Source organism: Acomys minous (assembly GCF_964271855.1).
Source record: "Acomys minous genome assembly, chromosome: 8".
Classification (NCBI taxonomy): Eukaryota; Metazoa; Chordata; class Mammalia; order Rodentia; family Muridae; genus Acomys; species Acomys minous.
Genome location: NC_140489.1, coordinates 47156171 through 47176572, shown reverse-complemented (window position 1 = coordinate 47176572; position 20402 = coordinate 47156171). Strand labels below are relative to the sequence as shown.

Below are 20402 nucleotides of genomic sequence, written 5' to 3'. Positions count from 1 at the left end.
TGTTAGCCTTACTTCCAAGTTATTCACTGCCAGACTCCAATGTGAAAACCAACAGTCTCTCTGATGTCAGACTCCCAGGCCACTGAAAGAACACACTTTAGTAACATCCCTATCAAAAGCGGTCTCTCTTAACTTCAGCTCAGGCCAATAGGTACCCTGACGAACTATTAAGATTTAATGACCAGAGAATCATCAAAGAGCAAGATAAAGAGAACAGTGACACATCTTTGCTTACAAAATCAGGCTTTAAAGAGTAATACAAGATTTGGTCATACAACTGATAAACTTTAATTAATTACATTAAATATTTATATTAATTATAATAACTTGTAGTTCTCCTGCCTCCCCGCAACCAAGGTCGGAAGATGGCAGTTTTTGTCTAGGTTCAGTGCCCGCCCCTGAGCTTGCAATTTAGCTTTGGAACCAGGTTCTGGTGATTCAACAAAACAGAGAGGTACTGCTCACACCTCTGCTCAGATGAGCACCTGGTTAGCGCCCTCACCTCAGGCTTTGCTCAAATCTACCCTTCTCAATGAAGTTTATCCCAACAATCCCTGTGATTCCTCAAGGTGCCTCCAGCATCCCACGCAGGCATCCTAGATCCCCTTAACCTGTTCATTTTCTTCTTCATGTTTATTCTCTCCAACATCACACACATTTATTGTCTCATGCACATAGACATGCACATATTCCACGAAGGTGACCATCTTTATTCTCTCTGTTCACTTGATATGCCCAAGGGCGGTGTCTGTACTGTAAGAGCTGCTATACAAACATCCCTTCCTTGCTATCCCAGCTCTTCAACACTGTTCCTCAGCAGTCAATGCACCTCACTCTAACCATGCTCATGAGGAAAACAGGCTGGCACCTGCTGGAGGAGTTGGTTCTAGCCTTCTACCATGTGGGTCTTGGGGATCAAACTCAGGCTGTCAGGCTTGCCAGCCTTTACTTGCTGAGTCATCTTAACAGCCCCACACCTCCACTCTTACTAAACCTGTGACTTTCCATGATAACTACATTGCTCTTTTCTTCAGGATCTATTTACTGAGCAGACACTGTGTGCTAGCACCATGCTAGACAAGCTAATACAGTGGTACACCTAAGGTCACTGTTTTCATATAGTCTCAGTAATAATAATAATAATAATAATAATAATAATAATAATAATTATTATTATTTAAATTTTATTAATAGAATAATTTTAGTAAAAAATTATCATTAGTGGAAGACCATTCATGCTTCCTTATTACAATCTGAGCAGATGAAAGAAGATGGCAGAGAGCAGGTCTCAAGACACCTATAAAAAGAACCTCTTGGGCCCTGTTTGTTCTGACATTACCGGTGAACTGTTTTCTTCTGCCCCCTTTCTAATACTATAGTCCCCTGGGCTCTCCTGAAACCTTCCTGGGTGACCTCACTGCATGGCATAGGTACTCGAAGTCTCCTAACCCTGTATCCCCAGGTCAGAGCTCTTAAGGCTAGAGCTGCATTTCCTCTTACCTAAGAGACACATTTACTTACACAATATCTGATGTTCAAACAAACCCACGCACAAAATTCAGATCCCACAAAATTTGTATTTCCTGTTAATAGCGCACACACACACACACACACACACACAAAATATTACCCAAGACAAACAAGCACAAACACACCCAAGTGTCGTCATCAGTTACCTTCTCTTTCTCTTACATGGGTATTTTAAAAAACTTTTATAAGTCAGAACTCAAATCCACTCTTTGGTCTCCTACATCAGTATCCTAATTTACATGAACCCTCATCCAGATTATTCAGTAACGGTCTCTATATTCCAACTACTCTGTATTTTTTTACCCTTGTACCAAGGAAAAGTTCCTCCTGCAATGCTTCTTCAGGTTACAGAAAAAAAAATACAGATTTCTTCATGCCCGTGTACAAGATCTGCCATCTTGCTTTTTGCTGCCCTGCGTTACCAGCTCTCTTAGGCTGGTTGGAAGGGCCCCGGCAGGAAGATGCTCGCCTTTCACGACTCTTCAAGGCTTCTGCAGGTGCCAGCCCCTAGGTCCCTAGATGCTTGCACACACAAGTTCCACAATCTGATAGTGTTTCCTATCTTGTCAATCTCCATAAAAATCAAGCACGCAAACAAACAAACACCCTTCAGTTACTGCCTCTTCTTCTGTTAGTTCCCCAGTTACCCCCACACCCCCACACCCTCACTACAGAACTGATCATTCTTCCATATCTATTACGCCACTTACCAAAATGTGATGGTCGCACGTCTGCTTTCCCAACTAAATTACACACTGCTTTTTTATAGTGTACCTGCTTTCTCAGGCCTGCATCTCCAGACCCCAGCACCAAGTCAGCACTCACTAGCACTATGTATTAAGCTGTGTCTTTACAAATGGGATCCTGGCGTATGTTTCAAAGTGCCTAAAGCCATCCCAGAAGTGTGACTGTTGGCTTAGGGGAGAGGAGGGAAGGCCTTGAAGAAAAGAGGGACTCGCTGCAGCACATGCCATCTGTCTAACTTCCAGAAGAGCCCACAGAAATGGTGAGACGACATGGCAGAGACCCCACACAAATTACGTCATTTGTAACGGCAAAAGAATCTTAAACATTGGAAATAACTAATGTGAGACTTAGAGGTTCATTCAATGGATCCTTGTAAAAACAGTCGATTTGAAGAAAACTCTTGAGTCACTACAGGCACATGCTCCATCATGGCTGGCGTCATAAAACAATGAGGTCATTTCAGAAACAATTCATTTAAAAACACTCAGGAAAATGCTTGAGAAAAAAAACTATGTTATCAGTAGTGTTTATTATATCTGGGAAATTTACTACTGCTAATGTCATTAGACAAATATTTCCTAAGCACTGGTCTGTTTGCTATAACACAGTTTTCGGCTGCTGTCCTGGAACCAAACATGTCACACCTGGACAGTCAGTCAAGAGTTAATAAGAGTTTAAAGGAAGTACACAGGTCCCCTACCCTAAATTTACATCCTATAAAAGGTGACAAGATCTTAGGATTTCTCTGGAAACCAGATTGGAAGCAGTTTTGGTACAACATGGCAGAAGGGCTCGGGTGCTGGCTGTGACCCATGAAGATGATCCAGGGCCGCTCTGGGGACAGAAGGTGGGAAGACACTATCTAGAGGTCCCCTTCCTGTTAGCAAGTGTCAGATCTCACAAACAGGATCTGCCTGGCTACAACAGACCTTCCCCACCAGCACCACACTTCTCTCCTTTGTTTCTCTCCCTTCCACCATTTCCTGCTCTGCCCTCAAAGATTTCCTCCATTTATCCAAATCTTTACACTCCCCTTCTTTCCAGCAGAGAACAGCCAGTTAAGATGGAGTCTGCACCCCTTGGGAAGTCCTCGGGAAGACAGGAAGTTCCGAGGGGACCTGTGTGTTTGCGGAGTGTAAAGATTCACAAGGACTCTCCAGGCCGGAAAAGTTACTGCTTCATAATATAGCTCAGGCATAACAAGAAACTGGGATGAGTTTGTGGGGAACAGACTGCATTAGTTCTCACTAATTATTTCACTAGTTTGTATCATGGATGCAAAACACTTTTAAAGCTCCCTAGGATTTTCAGTTTCTTAAAAATACAGAATCATAATACAATCACTCTGCCTTAAAAAAATTCCAAAGTTTCAATGTTCTAGGCATATTAAGGAGTAAGTATAAACTCACAAAATTCCACAGGACTTAGATCACTGATAATAAATATGCTATGAAACAGCTTTTCAGAAATGTTTTCCAGAGAACTCAAATTATTGAAATTTGTAATAAAAACAGACATGGAGCTATCATAAAAAGCAGTGCAGGGATACTGAGATTATAGACTCACACTGTTGTGATGTCAAAATTAAGTGTTCAGACAACTAGGTGACAGAATCCTAGAGTCATTTACTTCTTTGTCAACCTCTTAGGAATCATTTACTCTGTGTGTTCCCTAATTCTAGGCGTTAAGATAAAACAAAATGGGGAAATCCCTGTCTTTGTGGAGTATTTATATTATTTGGATCAAAACGGATAAATTAAAAATAAATAAATAAAACTGTGCTGGACGGCAGTAAGCACAATGACGGTCAGGTATGTCTAAAAGGAAGGAAGCAAGACACTGTCTGGGAAAAGATACTGAACAGAGGAAGTAGCAGGAACAAAGACTTCCCAAGAGCGAAGATGCTTATTGTTTAAGGGGCAGCCAGCGGGCTAGTGTGGTTAGAGCGGCCAGGGAGACTGAGAGGGAGAGGGAGTGAGGTGGGTGAGGTTAGAGGTCAGAGTGAGGGGCAGGGGCTTCTCAGAACTGAGTAATGTCTTCCTAGACAGCAAAGTGGCAACAGGTGGAGAATGGGAGCGGGAGGTGAGCCATGGTAATTACAACCAAACCAAACCCAAGGCAGGCGCAGGAATTCTAGGGGCTGTGTGAGGCTCGCAGACTGGCCCGGAGTGCAAGGAGTGTACATAAAGTGGGCATGGTGGTGAGAGGTGGGGGACCAGGGTCGGGGTGGTAAGTATTTAGCCTCAGATTTGTCTGTTGAGTTGTCCACGTGAGCAGCAGGGCCAGGAAGCAGCTGGGTAAGAGGCAGGCAGTCAGCTGTCCTTTTAACATAAACATTGCTCCCCTCCTACCCCCCACCCCCCACCCCCCTACCCAAAGAATATGCTCTGTCCTGAGAGCTGCTCTGGTTTTCACTCTGTAAAGAAAAACGTGCAGGTCTTGGCAAGATCCTTGTGGGTAAAATATTCCCTTAAAATTTTCTGTAGTAGGGGAAAAAGGGGCGGGGGGCGGGGGAGGAAGAAGTAGAATTTAGATTACTGGATAATTGCCATGGAAGGTCTACTTTACAGGGAATCCTAAGAGAAAGATGATTGAAAACGGGACTGAGAAAGCAAACAGGAGTTTGTTTCTTAAAGAGCAAGCATTTCCTAATAGGGCTAGTGCACAGACAAACAAGTATGTGCAAACTACCCCTAATTTTACTTAAGGAAGGGAATTCCATTATAATTGTGCGCTTTGCATCCAAGGTATTCAAGGCCAGAGTCTGCTTCCTGATGAAGAGCCCTGTATCTACAACAGTATCTGGTTAGACTCAAGGGCCTGTTTTTAGGGATAAAAAGCCTATCCAAAGCCCTCACCCCAGAATCCAGCAGTGCTAGTGGTACCCTGATACCACCTTGAGGGACTACTGCTAGAAATTTACTCAAAAACCGAGTAGAGAAAAGAGGCGTTTTCCTGGCATAGTCGTAATTAACATACCTCAGTGGAGTCAAGCGATTACTCATGAAAAAGGCCATTAGGGCTATATGCAGATTGCTGTTTGGAGCATATTGATATATAGGTCAAAATAGAAAAGCAACTTTTTCTTAGTAGCCACAAGGATCTGCACCGATTCCGTCCTTTTGGAACAAAGAACAAAAGCCATAAAGGAATCTCCGACAGTCTCTTCCTTCTGAACTCTTCAAAAATGTAGCATTTGTTATGTTGGTTTGCTTTTGTTTTGTCAAATACAAATTTATTATTATTTATCTTAATATAAGAGACCAGTAAAACGGCAGCAATTATCCACTCATGATTATGGAACGCTATAAATCCTAAAGAGGGAAATTATTGGAGTAGGAAAACCCAGTTAGGTTATATTCCTTATTATCAACCAGGTACAAATGCTTAAGCTTCTGCCAGGTGAAAAACAACTTGTCTCTAAATTTGTTTATATTTAATTACATTGTACTTATTTACTGGGTTTGTGTAAGGGGGGGGGGGGGTGCATGCGTGCAGAGGTCAGACTTTCCACAAGGAGAATCCGGGGACCAAACAGGGGTCCTAAGGCTTGGTACCAAGTGCCCTTACCTCCTGAGCCATCTCACAGGTCCCCTAAAAACATCTTTCTACAGGCTGTCGTGTTTATGCTGTTACTCCAGAACCAGACTGCTTACAGTACAGTTCACAATTTAGAGCCCGGCTCTACAGAGCTTTTTAATGTCAAGCTCATCCATAACAATACTTTACAAGGCAAATGTCTGGATTCCCAGTATCCTTCCCTGTCTACAGCCTTCCGCGAAGCATTTTGTTTTCTTTCCACGCGAACACCAGAACACCCTTCAGACTAACTTCACTACCATAAATACGCCTTAAAAGCCCCACACACACAAAAAGCTCAGCCTTGGTTTGGAAGGTGAGGTTAGCTCTGCTTGTTGGTAAGCAGTTAGAACCGGCGGGGAACCCAGGGTGCTCGGAACGGTGCCGCGGGGTCCCGGCCACTTCCTGGCCGGACGCTCTGGTCCGGCGCATCCCGGGGGGTGGTGGTGGTGGTGGTGGGGGAGCCCCACGCTCGCAGGCCGGCCCGGGCCTCACCTTGTACACGTCCCCGTAGGTGCCGCTGCCGACCCTCTGCACCAGCTCGTAGTCGTGCTGCGGGTTCCGCCTCAGGATGTCGGCGGCAGGCCTCAGCGGGGCCTCCATCTTCGCTGCGCCCAGCCCGGGGCTCTGCCCGCGGCGCCCGGATCCCGCTAACGAGGGCGCGCGGCGCTTCCCAACATGGAGCCTCGGCCCGCAGCTGCGCCTGCACCGGCGAGCGCGGGGTGAGGGGCGGGGGGAGCGGGCGTCACGGGCGCCGCGACCCCCGGCAGCCTCCGGGCCTCGTCGGCCCCGCGCCGCCCGCACCCGAGGGGCCGCCCGTTCCCCGCCGAGCGCCGCTTCGGAGACCCGCGTCCTCTCAAGAGTCGGCCGTGCGCACCGTCGCCGCCGCACCACGTTCCCCCCCACACACCCGCGGCTGCGTCACCGGGAGACACGTTCGCGACCGGCGTGGAGCGAGTCCGGCCCGCCCGAGAGCGCAGGCCCAGAGTGCCGCCCTGAGGCCCGCCGGGCGCATGACACCCTCGCCGCCGCCGCCGTCGCCGCCGCGCCCCGCCTCCCGGCTGCTTGAGGGGCGCCCCGGGCGTTCGTGCCGGTGTCTGACCCGCCCAGGCCCGGCCGGGATTCGTCCGGTTGCCAGCGGGACGGGAGGAGGAGGAGGAGGAGGAGGAGGGAGGAGAGGCGGGCCTTGTGTGTAGGCCACGGCAGCGCTGCCCTCCCAACTTCCACACGGCCAAGGTAAACTGAGGCTGCCCGCAAAGGAGGTAGGGAAGCGCCCTGTTGTAAACGCCGCCGGCACGCCCGACTGCACCTTCCTGTTTTACACCCTGTTCCCGGTGGTACCAGTTCTGAGGCTGGACCGCACACCTACACAACCTGTCTTCCACCGGGGTTTCCCGAGCCGTTTCTGAAACCCCCCCACCCGCCCCCAGTTTCCCGAGAAGTTCCAGTGGTCTCTGGGCATCGCCGCAGTGTTGCAACTTTAATGGGACCTGGGGTTCCCGAGATCCTAAAACAAAGCTGGAGACCTTAGTCGGCTTTTGGCTTCAGCACTTCCAAAGGAGGTGATCTAGGACAAGGCATACTTGGCAGCATCCCAGTGTCCTTATCTCTAATGGGAAGAGGATAGATAGGTTTTGCATTGACACCCGAGAAATGTTTGCAAATCGCTTTACAGGATTGTAAAGAGATTATCCAAATCTAAGAGGTTTTAAAATGCTTACAGCGCACAAAATATTGGGCAGGAGTCCTGAGAAGTGATTTGGCTAATGTTTCAGTCCGTTTTGCAGTTTGAGTTCCAGTCTTGTTCTTAAGGTCGAAATGAAATTACCAATTTTATGTATCCTGGTAAAAAACTATTTCTAGAGCCCTGCAGAGATTTTTTTCAGTAGAAAAACCAGGTAAGTACTGGAAAAGATGGTTCAGAACACTCCTGCTCTTCAGAGGACATGGCTCCCAGCACCAGCTTGGCAGCTCACACCTGTCTGTATCTAAGTCGAGGTCGGGGTGGGAATCCACTCCGTAGGTGCCAGGCACGCACATGGTGCACTGACATACATGTAGGCAGAAGACGAAATTAAATAAAGATTTGAGAAAAATTGAAAAAAAAACAGATTAATACACAGCTGCTGTGTGCTTGAGTGACTGAAAAATTATGAGTTTCAAATGACATGTGGCTCCAGACACAATCCAATTCTGTTTAGAGAAATACACTTCTAATAGTTAATAAATGAAGAAATTAAATTAACACCTTAACAGGACAGGGAATATATGCATTTTCTTGTGTTCCACACACAAAGAGCACTTCTTTAGGGAACATAAGTAAGCCCAGACTTACATGCTCCAGGGACAAAGCCTGTGTGTGTGCTGCATTGGAAAAAAAAAAATGTTGAACAGTTCCTTCTTTCAAAGCTTCTTGGCACTTGTTTTGGTGGGCACATACTTTTGGCTTCGATGACTCAAAAATCTCTTCAAATGTTCTATTGGTATCTTAGTACTTGTTTACTGTCATGGATTTATGTTGGTCATGTAGTTAAACCCACCCTTGTCCACTCTGAGACTAAAGCTGAGCATTCATGGGCTGAGGACCCTGCACCACACTGTCCCCAGAATAGTGGAGAATACTTGGAGAGTGGGTGTTGTGTGAGAGGAAAGCAGCCCTCCAAAGTCAGGGTTGAAGGGAACATTCATCTTTTCTCTAGCATAAAATGTGCCTGTTCTTATTTATACCTGCATTATCCCATGGGGGAGTTTCAGGCAGCTCACACAAAATACTTATTTTTACACAAGATAAAAATAAGTGAGAGGAAACTGCATGAGATTTGGGGGTAGGCGGGGGTGGGCAGGAAACCAGAACAATGAAAAAAAAAAGTCATAGCAGAAGACTTGAGAGAGGAACTTTGTTTGTTTGTTTTTGAAATAAAGATGAACAAATTAATCAAGAGAGGCATATCTTTCCCTGATGCTAAGACCTCAGAAAAAATTCCCTCATAAGCCTTCACAGAGTGGAAACTCTGAGTACCCAGTTTGAAATGATGACAAATATCTTCTGACAACCCTCTAAGTATATTATTCTAGAACACAGTATTTAAAATGAATTAGGTAATAAAAAGCTTGAGGTCACAAGTGAAGATATTTTATGTTGCCAGTAATGGCAGATCCATATGCTTTGATCATCAACCAAGAAACGAATAGCATGGAAAGACAAGAGTCTGTGTGATGGTTAAAAATAGTGTCTGCTATGATCATTATTGTACTTGTACCACAGATGATGCGAACAGGAAAACATTTGCTTTATACTAACTTCAAAAGAATTTTAAATATTTTTTTCAAAACTAACTGAGTTAATTTTAACAAGGTCAGTGACGTAGGTTGGTTGGTAAAGAAATTAAAATTCAATGTGCTTATAAACAAACTGTGAGTAAGCTTAATTTGTATCTTAAACAATTAAGCATATAATTTTAAGGTTGAACGTCATATAATAATAAATCATTGTAGCTAACATTGAAAGGACCCTTACAAATTGCACAGTTTTATAATGACAAGATACAGAATAAGAAGAAACATGACCTAATAGGTATTTTATCTCAAACCAATATATGTGTGTGTGTGTGTTCTATAATACTTGACAAGTAAATATTTTTCATCTTTTAAAACATTTTTGATACAATTTATTTATTGGGGAGACAGTGCTAATGCCATGGTGTTGTGGTTAATCTAAAAGTATGACCTAATAAATGTTTATTATTATAATTACTATGGCAATATTTTCTAATCCTCTATAAATCAATAAAAACACAGACACCTGTTATATTTTTAAATAGCCTTGGTTCACCTGGGGCAGGGCAGATATTAATCTCCTAAACTACCTTCCATATCTCCCTGCCCCAATCCCATGCCATCTGCTTCTAATAATTTCTATTAAGCTACCCCTGTGAGGCTTGTCTGGTCTATATAGTGAATTCCAGGCTAACCAGAACTACACAGTGAAACCTTGTTTCAAACAGCCAAGGAGGGAGGCAGGGAGGGGTATATTGGGAGATTATATTGCTAAAATCTCTCTGTTGTAGAGACAGTGTAGCCCAACTGGCCTGGACTCACTCTGTAGACCAGGCTGGCCTCGGCCTCTCAAGTGCTGGCTTTAAAGGTGTGTGCCTCCACATTCACCAGATACATTTTAGGATTTTAAATAGACAGATTTTGTTTGCATAGTAAATTTTGAACCTTAACTACGTAAAACAAAAAATTCGGTGGCCTTCAAAGCTGGAACATAGGGCCAGTCAGATAGGCTCTGGCCTCCACCTGACGGTCTGAGCTTGATCTACATGGTAGAAAGACAGAATTGACTCCTACCAGGTGGGTTGGTATCTGTCTTTCTGTCTGTCTCTGTGTCTGTGTCTGTGTCTCTCTCTGTGTGTGTGTGTGTGTGTGTGTGTGTGTGTGTGTGTGTGTGTGTCTGTCTCTCTCTGTCTCTCTCTCAGACACGCACATGTGCAACTCACACACACACTATGGTGTTGGGAGTTGGTCTGGTTGCTGCCCAAATGAGCAGACTCAGGTACCCCCAAATGGTGCTCGTGACTTTGCCAAAAACGTATTCCTGTTTGACCAATAAAAAGCCAGCACACCTGGGCAGGGTAAATGGAATAGCATGGTTAAGGTTCCTAGGCTTTGAGGACAGAGAGGATCTTGGGAAGGAAAGTAAGATACCAGAGAGTAAGAAGGGCGATAGTAGAAGAAGAGCAGGAAGGAGGCTGCCTCCATGGCTTAGGTGGAGTAAGAAGCACATGGCCAGCATGTGTGTGAGTTGTGTGCATGCGTGTCTATGAGTGTATGTGTGAGAGAGAGAGAGACAGAGACAGAGACAGACAGCTGTGGGAGTCAATTCTGTCTTTCCACCATGTAGATCAAGCTCAGGCCGTCAGGTGGAGGCCAGAGCCTATCTGACTGGCCCTATGTTCCAGCTTTTTGCTCTTTTCCACATAACAAACTATAGTGTTTGCTGTAGCTGTGTCGTGCCCACCTCCCCTTCACTCCTCCTCAGTGGGCTGCTAGATGTGATTGGCGATCTCTAGAGTCAATTTTTATTTTAGCCAAGGTGATAACACCCAGATACCAAACACCCAGAAGACAAAACCAAAAACACAGCATGCAGGTCAGGAGTGGACTCTGAGAAACACTCATTTTTTGTTTGTTTGTTGTTATTTTTTGTTTCAATTTAAAGCATGAGTTGAAAAATCTAGACATTATTGGGCTTTTTCTTTGTTATTTGGATAGTTTTGAAGAAACTCATTATGTCTTATAACTGCCAGTCACCAATGGCTGAGGTTCAAGGCCAGGGCCTGACTGCAAGGGCTACAGAGTTGTAAACTCAATAATTCCAAGTTCTATGTCTGTTAGGATAAGGTAAGGGCACTGAAGGGGATGGTGTGGGACCCTGCTCGAGGGCTTGGATTATTTGAGCAGATAAAAGTCCTGAATATGAGTTAAACTTTCAGCATAGCCCAGATGGAAAAGTTCTAGCCTGGTCTTAGATGAAAGAGTGCATACACTTGAGGACATTACAGAATCTTGCCAAATACTTGCCTAAAATTGAGATGTGTGCTGACTGAGCATCTGTCCTTCCACATAGGTTAGTTGAAGCTAGCACTTAATAATGTCTGTCTTACTTACTTTTATTTTTCTGTAATAAAACACCATGACTAAGGCAAGTTATAAAAGAAAGGATTTTATTTGGCTTATAGTTTCAGAAAGTTAGAGTCTATGATGGTGGAATGAAGGAAAATCTGAGAGACCACATCTTGATCCACAACAACAAGGCTGAAAGAGCAGTCCCTGAGAATCACATGAGTCTTTTGAAATGTCCAAGCCCACACCCAGCTGTGAACATTAAGGTTACTGTGTAATTTAAGTGCTGATTTCTCTATCCCTTCCCTCATATCTGGTTGCAATCATTGTTTTAAGTGTCTCCTGTCTCAATGTTGTGTAAACACTGCTCCCCAATTGTCCCCTGATATACCAATAAAACAGTTTATAGCCAATCATTGAGCAGGGAGAGAGTAGGGCTAGACTTCCTGCCAGCTAGGGTAGGAAGAGTTAGAAGAGGAAGTAGGGGATTGAGCCCCAGGCAGAGGTCCAGGAGACATCAGGAGAGAGGAGCTGGAGCAGGAAAACTACCAAGTACAAGTTTCTCTGGGATGTATGCTGAGAGAAAGCCAGATTAGCTTAGAGACTTAAGATGAAAGTCTTCACTTACCAGGAGATTGGGATAGAGGTGAGGACATCCTACTGGGACTCTAGGTAAGAGAAATATAGCAGATGGGGAAATAGAAAGAGCCAGAGGATCTTAGAAACCTACAAGAAGAACATTGTAATGGGTAGATCAGGGCCCAGGGATGTCTGCTCAAACTATTGCACTAACCAAGGACAATATAAGTATTTAACATGAACCCCTACTCTGATCTAGCCAATGGACAGGACATTCTCCACAGTTATGTGGAGAATGGGGACTGACTATGACATGAACTCTGGTGCCCCATATTTGATGACCTCCCCTTGATGGGGAGGCCTAGTGACACTCAAAAGAAAGAATAGGCAGGCTACCAAGATGAGACTTGATAGCCTGTGACCATAAAGTGGGGGAGGGGTCCCCCTTGGGCATGGACCTAGGGGAGGAGAATAGAGTGGGAATGGGAGGGAGGGAGGAACGGGAGGATACAAGTGATGGGATAACAATTGAGTTGTAATCTGAATAAATAAATTAAAAAAAAGAATAGAGTAATAAATGCTCAGGTATTATGCTGAGAAACTTGTTAAAATAACAGAGTCTTAATTATTTCGGTGGTAGCTGGGTTAAGAGAGAAGCTGAGAAACAAACACAGTTCTGTAAATGTTGGGGTGTATGTGCAAGAGGAACAGCACAGCAGCTCTAGAACTCATGGAATGCAGCCCACCAGTTAGCAAACCCATGATGGGTACATCTTGGTGAGGCATAACCCCAAGACTACGTGTCCTGAGGACTTCATGGTGTTCTGGAGCATAGCTCTGCTTGTTACCTTTGCGGTCCTTATAATCCCCTTAGTATGTGAATTGTGTGAGTACTATAAAGTACTATACTTCCAGCCCCTCATTGGGCAGTATCATTGGCATGCACAATAACAATGCTTGATCTCTTTCAGGCATTGCTGCTGGAACAGATTAATGATTTAACTACTACCTCTAAAACAACCTGCAAATGTAGATTATTAACAATGATCAATACCCTTAGAAAGAATTTGGTTAGGTAAAGATGTTTTTGCTAGTGGCTCTGATGCAGGAAATCTTAGGGGACAATTGAAGTTAAGAGAAAGTACATTCTTATTAGTAAGGCCAGGGACTTTTTGAGGTTGGCAAAGCAAAAACAATGGCCCATAGCAGCATTGGCTGACGTGACTCTTTCAAGCTGGGCTGGTGACTGAGATGACGATTGATTTCCTTAATCTATTTTTCTGCCCTCAGCTTCCTGATATGATTTAATAAAACATATTAATGAGTAGATGAGCACCTTTAGGACTTAAAATAGAAATGGCTGATTATTTTTATATAGGAGTTTAGATTTGTGATTCTTTTAAGATTTTTATAAGATTACTTCTTAAGGTAATTGATTCCTTCTTTGTAGCCGCAAATTGCAGCCAGCCAGTAAAGAAAAGCTGGCTGAGAAATTACCTTGCTTGTACTCTGTTAATATGTACAAATGTGTGTGTGTTCTTGGAAATAACTTGTTAATTCATGTTTGTTTCTCACCCATAATACGTAAAATGTTTAATTGTGTGAAGGTATTGAGAACATGATTTTCTTACGTATATCCATTGTAATCATTTATTTATAGAGAAATAGAATGTAAACACATTGTGATTTTTGTACTGCTTGAAAGATTTTGTTGGGGTATATAAACTGTGAGAAGAAGAAGAGTAAGGATAAGGATAAGGATGAAAATAAAAACATAATCATAAAAAGAGAAGAAGAAGCAGCTTGTTGAAACCTACCTGCGGGAGTCTGTCTTACTTTGTCATCTAGTGTAAGTGTGTGTGTGTGTGTGTGTGTGTGTGTGTGTGTGTGTGTGTGTGTGTTCCTTTTCTCCTTATTTCCCTTTCTTTTTAGATGCTTGCTGCCATCGGTAGAAGCCCCCGCTAGGAACCATCAACTCTAGCCCTTCCTAGGAGCCATCAGCCCTAGCCCCAGCTTGCCACCATCATTGGAAGCTGTTGCCAGTAACTATCAGTTCCGGCCTAGAAGGATGCCCTCAGAGAAAGTCCACAGGGTCACCAGCCAGCCAGCCACAGGATTCACATCCCATCTCGGTTTTCCCCAGTTGATGTCAAAGCTGGACTTCAATATGTAAAAACTTTTAACACCCACTGACATACCTTCTTCAACAGGGCCACACCTCCTAATCCTTCCTAAACAGTTTCACCAACATGGGACCAAGTGTTAAAATATATGGACCTATGGGTCCATATGGGAGCCATTTTCATCCAAACCACTACAATGGCTTACAGTCTCTACGTGGAAGTACCAGAATTTCTCTCATATATTGTAAAGGAAGGCATCTATAGATTTAGGAAGATGGAAATGTTGAACTCTGTTATATATATATGAAGTGTACCTTCAAACGCTTAGATATGGAAAGTTTTATTCATAGCTGGAGCTCCAGTAATTAGTGGAGGGCTCTGACCTAACTGATGGATTGATTCACTGATAGTGTCAAAATTTCAATGAGCTTTTGGGTGTGTTGGAAACTATAGAAGGTGGGACCTTATGGCAGGAAGCAGCTCGTTGGGAACACATGTAGAAGGGTATTTTTTGGGCTCAACCCCCTACTCTATTTCTCCTTCCTTTGTGACTGCCATGAAGGGAGCAGCGGTGCTTCAGCAGGCCCTTCTGCCATGATATCCTCCTTTCCACACAACCAGAAACTATGGAGCCAGTTGACCATAGCTTATAAACTCTGAAAGTTGAGTTTTACATTGTTTTTGTCAAGTATTTTGTTACAGTGATGAAAAGGAGACTGACATATGCTCTCCAGTGTTCATCCTGCACAGCTATGCTCCGTACACACCTCCTCTGGGATGGCCCATAGAATTTATCCAATCAGGACACTGAGTGAAGGAGAACAGAGATATTCTTGCCAACTTCTCTAGTGACTGTCCTCAGTAGGTTGGAGATGATGTTGCCACAGTAACACAGGGAGATGATCCTTGTAGAGGCTGGAAAGAAGACTATCAAGTAGTGCTGGTGGTTACTATTGATAACCGTCAAGAGGAAGTGATAGTCAAGGTATTTTGACTGCAGGGGATTAGGGTGGTGGCCTGTTGATCCTCAGATCTGTGGAGTGAATGAAAGCCATAGCCTACTTAAGTGGTACTTGATATATGTGAGTGGAAGAATTCTAGGAATGGTGGGTGGAAAAGGAACTGGTTACTATAATAGAGATGCAGAACATTATCTAACATTTGGTTGTAAGCCAGTTCTTAAACCCAGAATCCCTTACTTAAGGGATGGGAGGCAGTTTTCTTTGGGGAAGAATCCTGCCTCTAGTTATGTATAATGAATGTCCTCTACCTGAGGCTATTTCCAGAGAGACCTGTGACCAGGATGCATATGAATTGAGGAATGTGAAATTCTTAGGCAGTCTGGAGGATAGTGGCCTAAACAGTATTCCCTAAAGAATCATTGTAACACACCAGGATTCCAGTGATCTTAGTAGAGATGGAAGGAAGTCAAATGTAGTCCTGGCTCAGATGTATTTCATGAAAGGCCTAGAAGAAGCAGAGATAAATGCTGAGGTTATTTTCCCAATTCCAAAATGTATGTGAGAGTGGGCACACTGCCCAGAGGAAACCCAGCAAGCAGCTTGTGAGTGTCAGCTGAGGGATGTGAAATGTAGGACTGATAGGCCTAGTGTGACCCCTGTGCCTATAGTAGAAAATCAAATTAAACTTTATCACTTGGGAAATTAGTTTAGTGTAACTCTTAAAGATCTGGAAGACATTAGTGCAAGTGTTAAAAATCTGAGAGATGGGGCTAGAAGGATGGCTTAGAGTCTAAGGGTACCTGCTGCTCTTTAAGAGGACCAGGCTTGTTTTCTAGCAACTCCATGGTAGCTCACCATCTCCAACTCCAGTTCCAGGGGACTCAGCGTTCACTTCTGACCATTGCAATCACCCTTCATACCGGCAAAATGCACATTAAGTAAAATCTAAAAAGAAAAAAAAAAAGGAGAGTCAGAGATCTATGTCTTTTAGCATATCTGCTTGGTCCATTTAGTAGTGTCTTACTACATTTTATGTTGCTATAACATAAGCACAGACTGAGAATTTGTATCTCTCAGTTCTGAAGACTAGACAGTCAATCTCAAAATGTTGGTATCTGATTAAACCTTCTGGTTATATAATGACTTAGCAGAAGGCAGGAAGACAGTAACTTGCTGGTGTGAAATAGGTAGATGACGGAAACCCATTATTAAAAAATATAAGAGGGGCCAGCCTTCATGAGCTAATCATTCCTTAAAGGGTCCATCTTTTGACATGGTTACAAAAGGGATTAAATTCCCAGCATAAGAACTTTGGTTGGCATATTCAAACCATTCCAAATAGATAAATTAGCTTGAAAAAAAATATTTATTTTTTGATTGGGAGATACTGCTACAGATAAAGTACTTGCTGAGCAAGTGTGACGCCCTTAGCTCAGGTCCCCAGCACCCATTTGAAAGCCAGGCAGGGTGATGTTACCTGTAGCTCCCACATTGGGGAGGCAGAGACAAAAGGACCTCAGGGGCTTGCTGGCTAGCCAACCTTGCTGAAACAGTGAGCCAGGGGTTCAGTGAGAGATGCTGCCTCAAAGAGATAAAAAGGTAGAGAAGCAATTGAGGGTAATTCCTGGCCTCTACTTACATACACATGAGTGATCTCACAAGGTGCACACTTGTGTACACCACATGCAAACATAAATAGTCAATTAAATGTTGATGCCATTTTGTGATATTGCAATTAGGACCTTTACTAGAGCCAATAAATGTAAGCTTGGAAGTCTGAGCATTGCTGCTGACTTGAAGCTCAGAGTGTAACTTTTTCAGTTCCTGTTAATAAGGATAATCTGAAGCATTTGCCTTCATGAGTCTGTGACAGCGTGGTTACTGTTTGACCTTTTCTGTGCAGTGACATAGTATAATTCTAGACTGACCTTTATTTCCTTGCTATCAAGAAGAATATCATAGCAGTCTATTAATTTGATTCCTTTATATAAATAGGACCTGAGGAACAGGAAGTAGCTACCATCTACATACTTTAGAAAGACCATCAAAGCAGATGTGATCTCATACATAAAGTCATGGATATTTAGGAACTGAAGACAGGACATCTATGAGCCAAGGAGTTTGGGACCACCTGGGCAAAAGTATTTTAAACTTATTCCTTAAAGCAAAAACAAATTACCCTTATATCAGAGGATGGAACAAAAAATCAATGTGGTCCTAGCACATTGTTGAAATTGATCCACCTCAGCTGTCCTATTTGGAATTTGAAGACAATGTACTACACTGATCTTTGATCCTTTCCCTCATAACACGTGACTACCAGTTTTCATAGGACTTCGAATAATGGCTGATGACTCATGCTGTGTCATAGGGTGTCTTGATGCTTGGGTTTTAGGACTCAGCAGACCTGATGGCATATATCATATGAAGACTCTTGCAAACCAAAAACAAGTATTCTACCTCTGATTTTGGAATATGAGGATGCCCTATCTGTGATGTGTGCACCACTGAAAGCCAACTCTTGGCTTGGTACCAGGCTTTGGCACATAGTTGACACCAGATTATGGGATACTAAGTGACTATGTGACATAAACTGTTCTTTAGAAACTGTGTGTTATCTCGTTTACTAAATTATAAATGCAGGCAGCAGAATTCTGTTGTTGAATGTAAGAGTACATACCGGAAACGTTTTGCATGATCTGGAACCAAAGTGGATTTTGAACAAGTTTCCATGGCATCTGCCCTTCTCTCCCCACCCCTGTGCCCCATTTCTTCTACTTATATATGCAGACTCAGGGTCATTAGCATAGGAAGAACATGTGTAGGCTTCATTTATTAATAGTTGGCATTCTGTGTTAGCACCAATGTGAAGAAGCTTGCCACTGATTTATGGTCTGATTCTACAAAAAGGAATGATGACAATGAAGAAAAATTCTCCCAGTGAGCACAATATTGAACAGACTATTTCATTGACCTTTTCGTTAGGAAGGAGAGTTGGCCTGGGGTAGGAACCAATATTGATTTATGCACAGTAGGTAATAGGTTGGTCAGTGTCTTGGAAATATCAAAATGAAGGAAATCAGTAGATAAGGTATTGTGGATGGATCATTAGGAATACACAGAATGTGAAAACATTTTTGAACTGTATTACCCTCCCCTGAGGTTATCCATCCTGACAAGTGATTCTTTTAGAGGATATGCCATATAGATGTCAGCTAGCCAATCTCTGCCCAGTCGCTGTAGAACTTGCTTAGTTGCCTCATGTAGCGATAAGAACTTAAGCTAAATAGTAGACTCAACAGTATGGATTTCTGTTTGCCAAGTATAATTCAGTTATTGTCATTGTGGAGTGCTTAACCGGCTTACATCAGAGGCCATGGCAGAGCCTCAAGTCTGATATTGTTGCCTAAATCAGCCAGCCATCTGATGGTGATTTAATTGTACTAGATCTTTTCTATTTTGATGGGAAAGGCAGTTTGCCTCCACAGGGATAGATTTATATAGCACATGGTTTACTTTCCCTGTCATGAAGCTCCTTCTAGTGTCATAATCCATGGGCTCATAGAACAGAATGCTTCATCTCCATGTATCACAAACAGCATTATCTTTGGACGAGAAACTGAGTTTGATAAGAAATGTGTCATTATAGACCTGCCCATGGAGTTAGGTACTTTGGCCCAACACTCATCAGTCAGAAATGGCTAGTTTGATATGATGGCGGAGAGGGGGGAAGGCGGCGGGAGTCTTGTGACTGAAAGGTAGCTCCCATGAAGACATGGCACACAAATTAACTCAGCATTCATATATATTGCCATATATAACCCATGATCAGAATTCATAGGCCTGTGAATCAAGGTCTAGAAGTATTATTACTCTTAAATTATTCTGAATAATTCTTGGAGAATTTTTGTCCTTAAACCTTATTTTCTACACAGTGAAATTGGTGGATCTGAAGGCCTAACTAGCCAAGAGACAAATACTGTCCCTCATATAAGTAAGTCACAATTCTGTTAACTGGGGGTGGGAGGGGGTCAGCTGATACTACTACATGGCTGCTTTTTGGTCTTCAGGCCACAGAACCAACAGATCAGAGAAGGAATATTGTTTTGGTTGGTGTTCCTGGTCCTAATTACTATAGGGAAATTGCTTGTTGTTCCACAAAAGGAGTAAGGAAGACTGTGTCTGGAGCCCTTGGTGTACCTCTTAATATTCACATGTTAGAATAACAATGTTAATATTCAAGCTGGAGTGGGTAGCTTAGGTCATATGATGAAAGCCCCGAGTAGAGAATAGAAGAAAGTACAAGTCTTGGTATTCTTGTTAAAGGCACCATGTTGGATGTTCATGTTATTCCATGAATGAGAAAGAAAAGTTATTTATTTTTTAACACATTTTTATTGAAAAACAAAATAATTCATATTACATCTCATTTGCTATCCCATCCCATGCATCCTTCCATTCCTCCCTCCCTTCCTCTTTCACCCCTTTTCCCTTCCCTATGATTGTGACTGAGGGGGACCTCCTCCCCCTGAATATGATACTAAGGTATCAAGTCTCTTCTTGGTAGCCTGCTATCCTTCCTCTGAGTGCCATTGGGCCTCCTCAACAAGAGGACATGGCCAAATATGGGGCACCAGAGTTCATGTGAAAGTCAGTCCCCAGTCTCCACCTAACTGTGGAGAATGTTCTGTCCCTTGGCTAGATGTGGGTAGGGGTTTGACAATGACTGCACGTATTGTCCTTGGTTGGTGCCTTAGATTGAGCAGAACCCCTGGGCCCAGATCTGCCCATCATAGTGTTCTTCTTGTAGGTTTCTAGGACCCTCTGGATTCATCTATTTCCCTATCTCCTATATTTTTCTCACCTAGAGTCCCAATAGGATGTCCTCCCCTCTGTCCCACTTTCCTGGTAAGTGAAGACTTTCATGGGACCTGCCCCTTGGGCTAGTGTCCAGTTATAAGTGAGTATATGCCATTTGAGTCTCTCTGCTTCTGGGTTAGCTCACTCATTATGATCATTTCGAGTTCAATCCATTTGTCCACAAATTTTGGAAATTCCTTGTTTTTAATAGCTGAATAGTATTCATAGTGTAAATGTACCACAGTTTCTTTATCCATTCTTCTACGGAGGGACACTTAGACTGTTTCCATGTTCTGGCTATTATGAATAAGGCTGCTATGAATATGGCTGAGCATATGTCCCTGTTGTGTGCTGGAGCATCTTCTGGGTATATTCCAAGGAGTGGAATAGCTGGGTC

At 43.3% G+C, this 20402-nt stretch overlaps 2 protein-coding genes across 5 annotated transcripts in view; one reads left to right on the top strand and one right to left on the bottom strand.

The window, feature by feature from the left end:
* The window catches only part of MAP4K5 (mitogen-activated protein kinase kinase kinase kinase 5), an 89013-nt gene extending 82277 nt beyond the window's left edge, over positions 1-6736 (bottom strand). Inside the window, exon 1 of the mRNA XM_084791356.1 lies at positions 6352-6736. Within this exon, the coding sequence (XP_084647482.1) occupies positions 6352-6459 (108 nt within the window). The 5' untranslated portion in view covers positions 6460-6736. The remainder of the gene's footprint in view (positions 1-6351) is intronic.
* Positions 6737-6770: 34 nt separating this feature from the next.
* The window catches only part of ATL1 (atlastin GTPase 1), an 80321-nt gene continuing 66689 nt past the window's right edge, over positions 6771-20402 (top strand). For 3 of the 4 annotated variants that reach the window (XM_084791363.1, XM_084791360.1, XM_084791357.1), the window contains exon 1: positions 6771-7092. The gene's annotated coding sequence lies outside the window, so the exon portion shown is untranslated. Of the gene's footprint in view, positions 7119-20402 lie in introns of all 4 variants that reach the window. The other variant, XM_084791358.1, reaches the window with a different exon arrangement.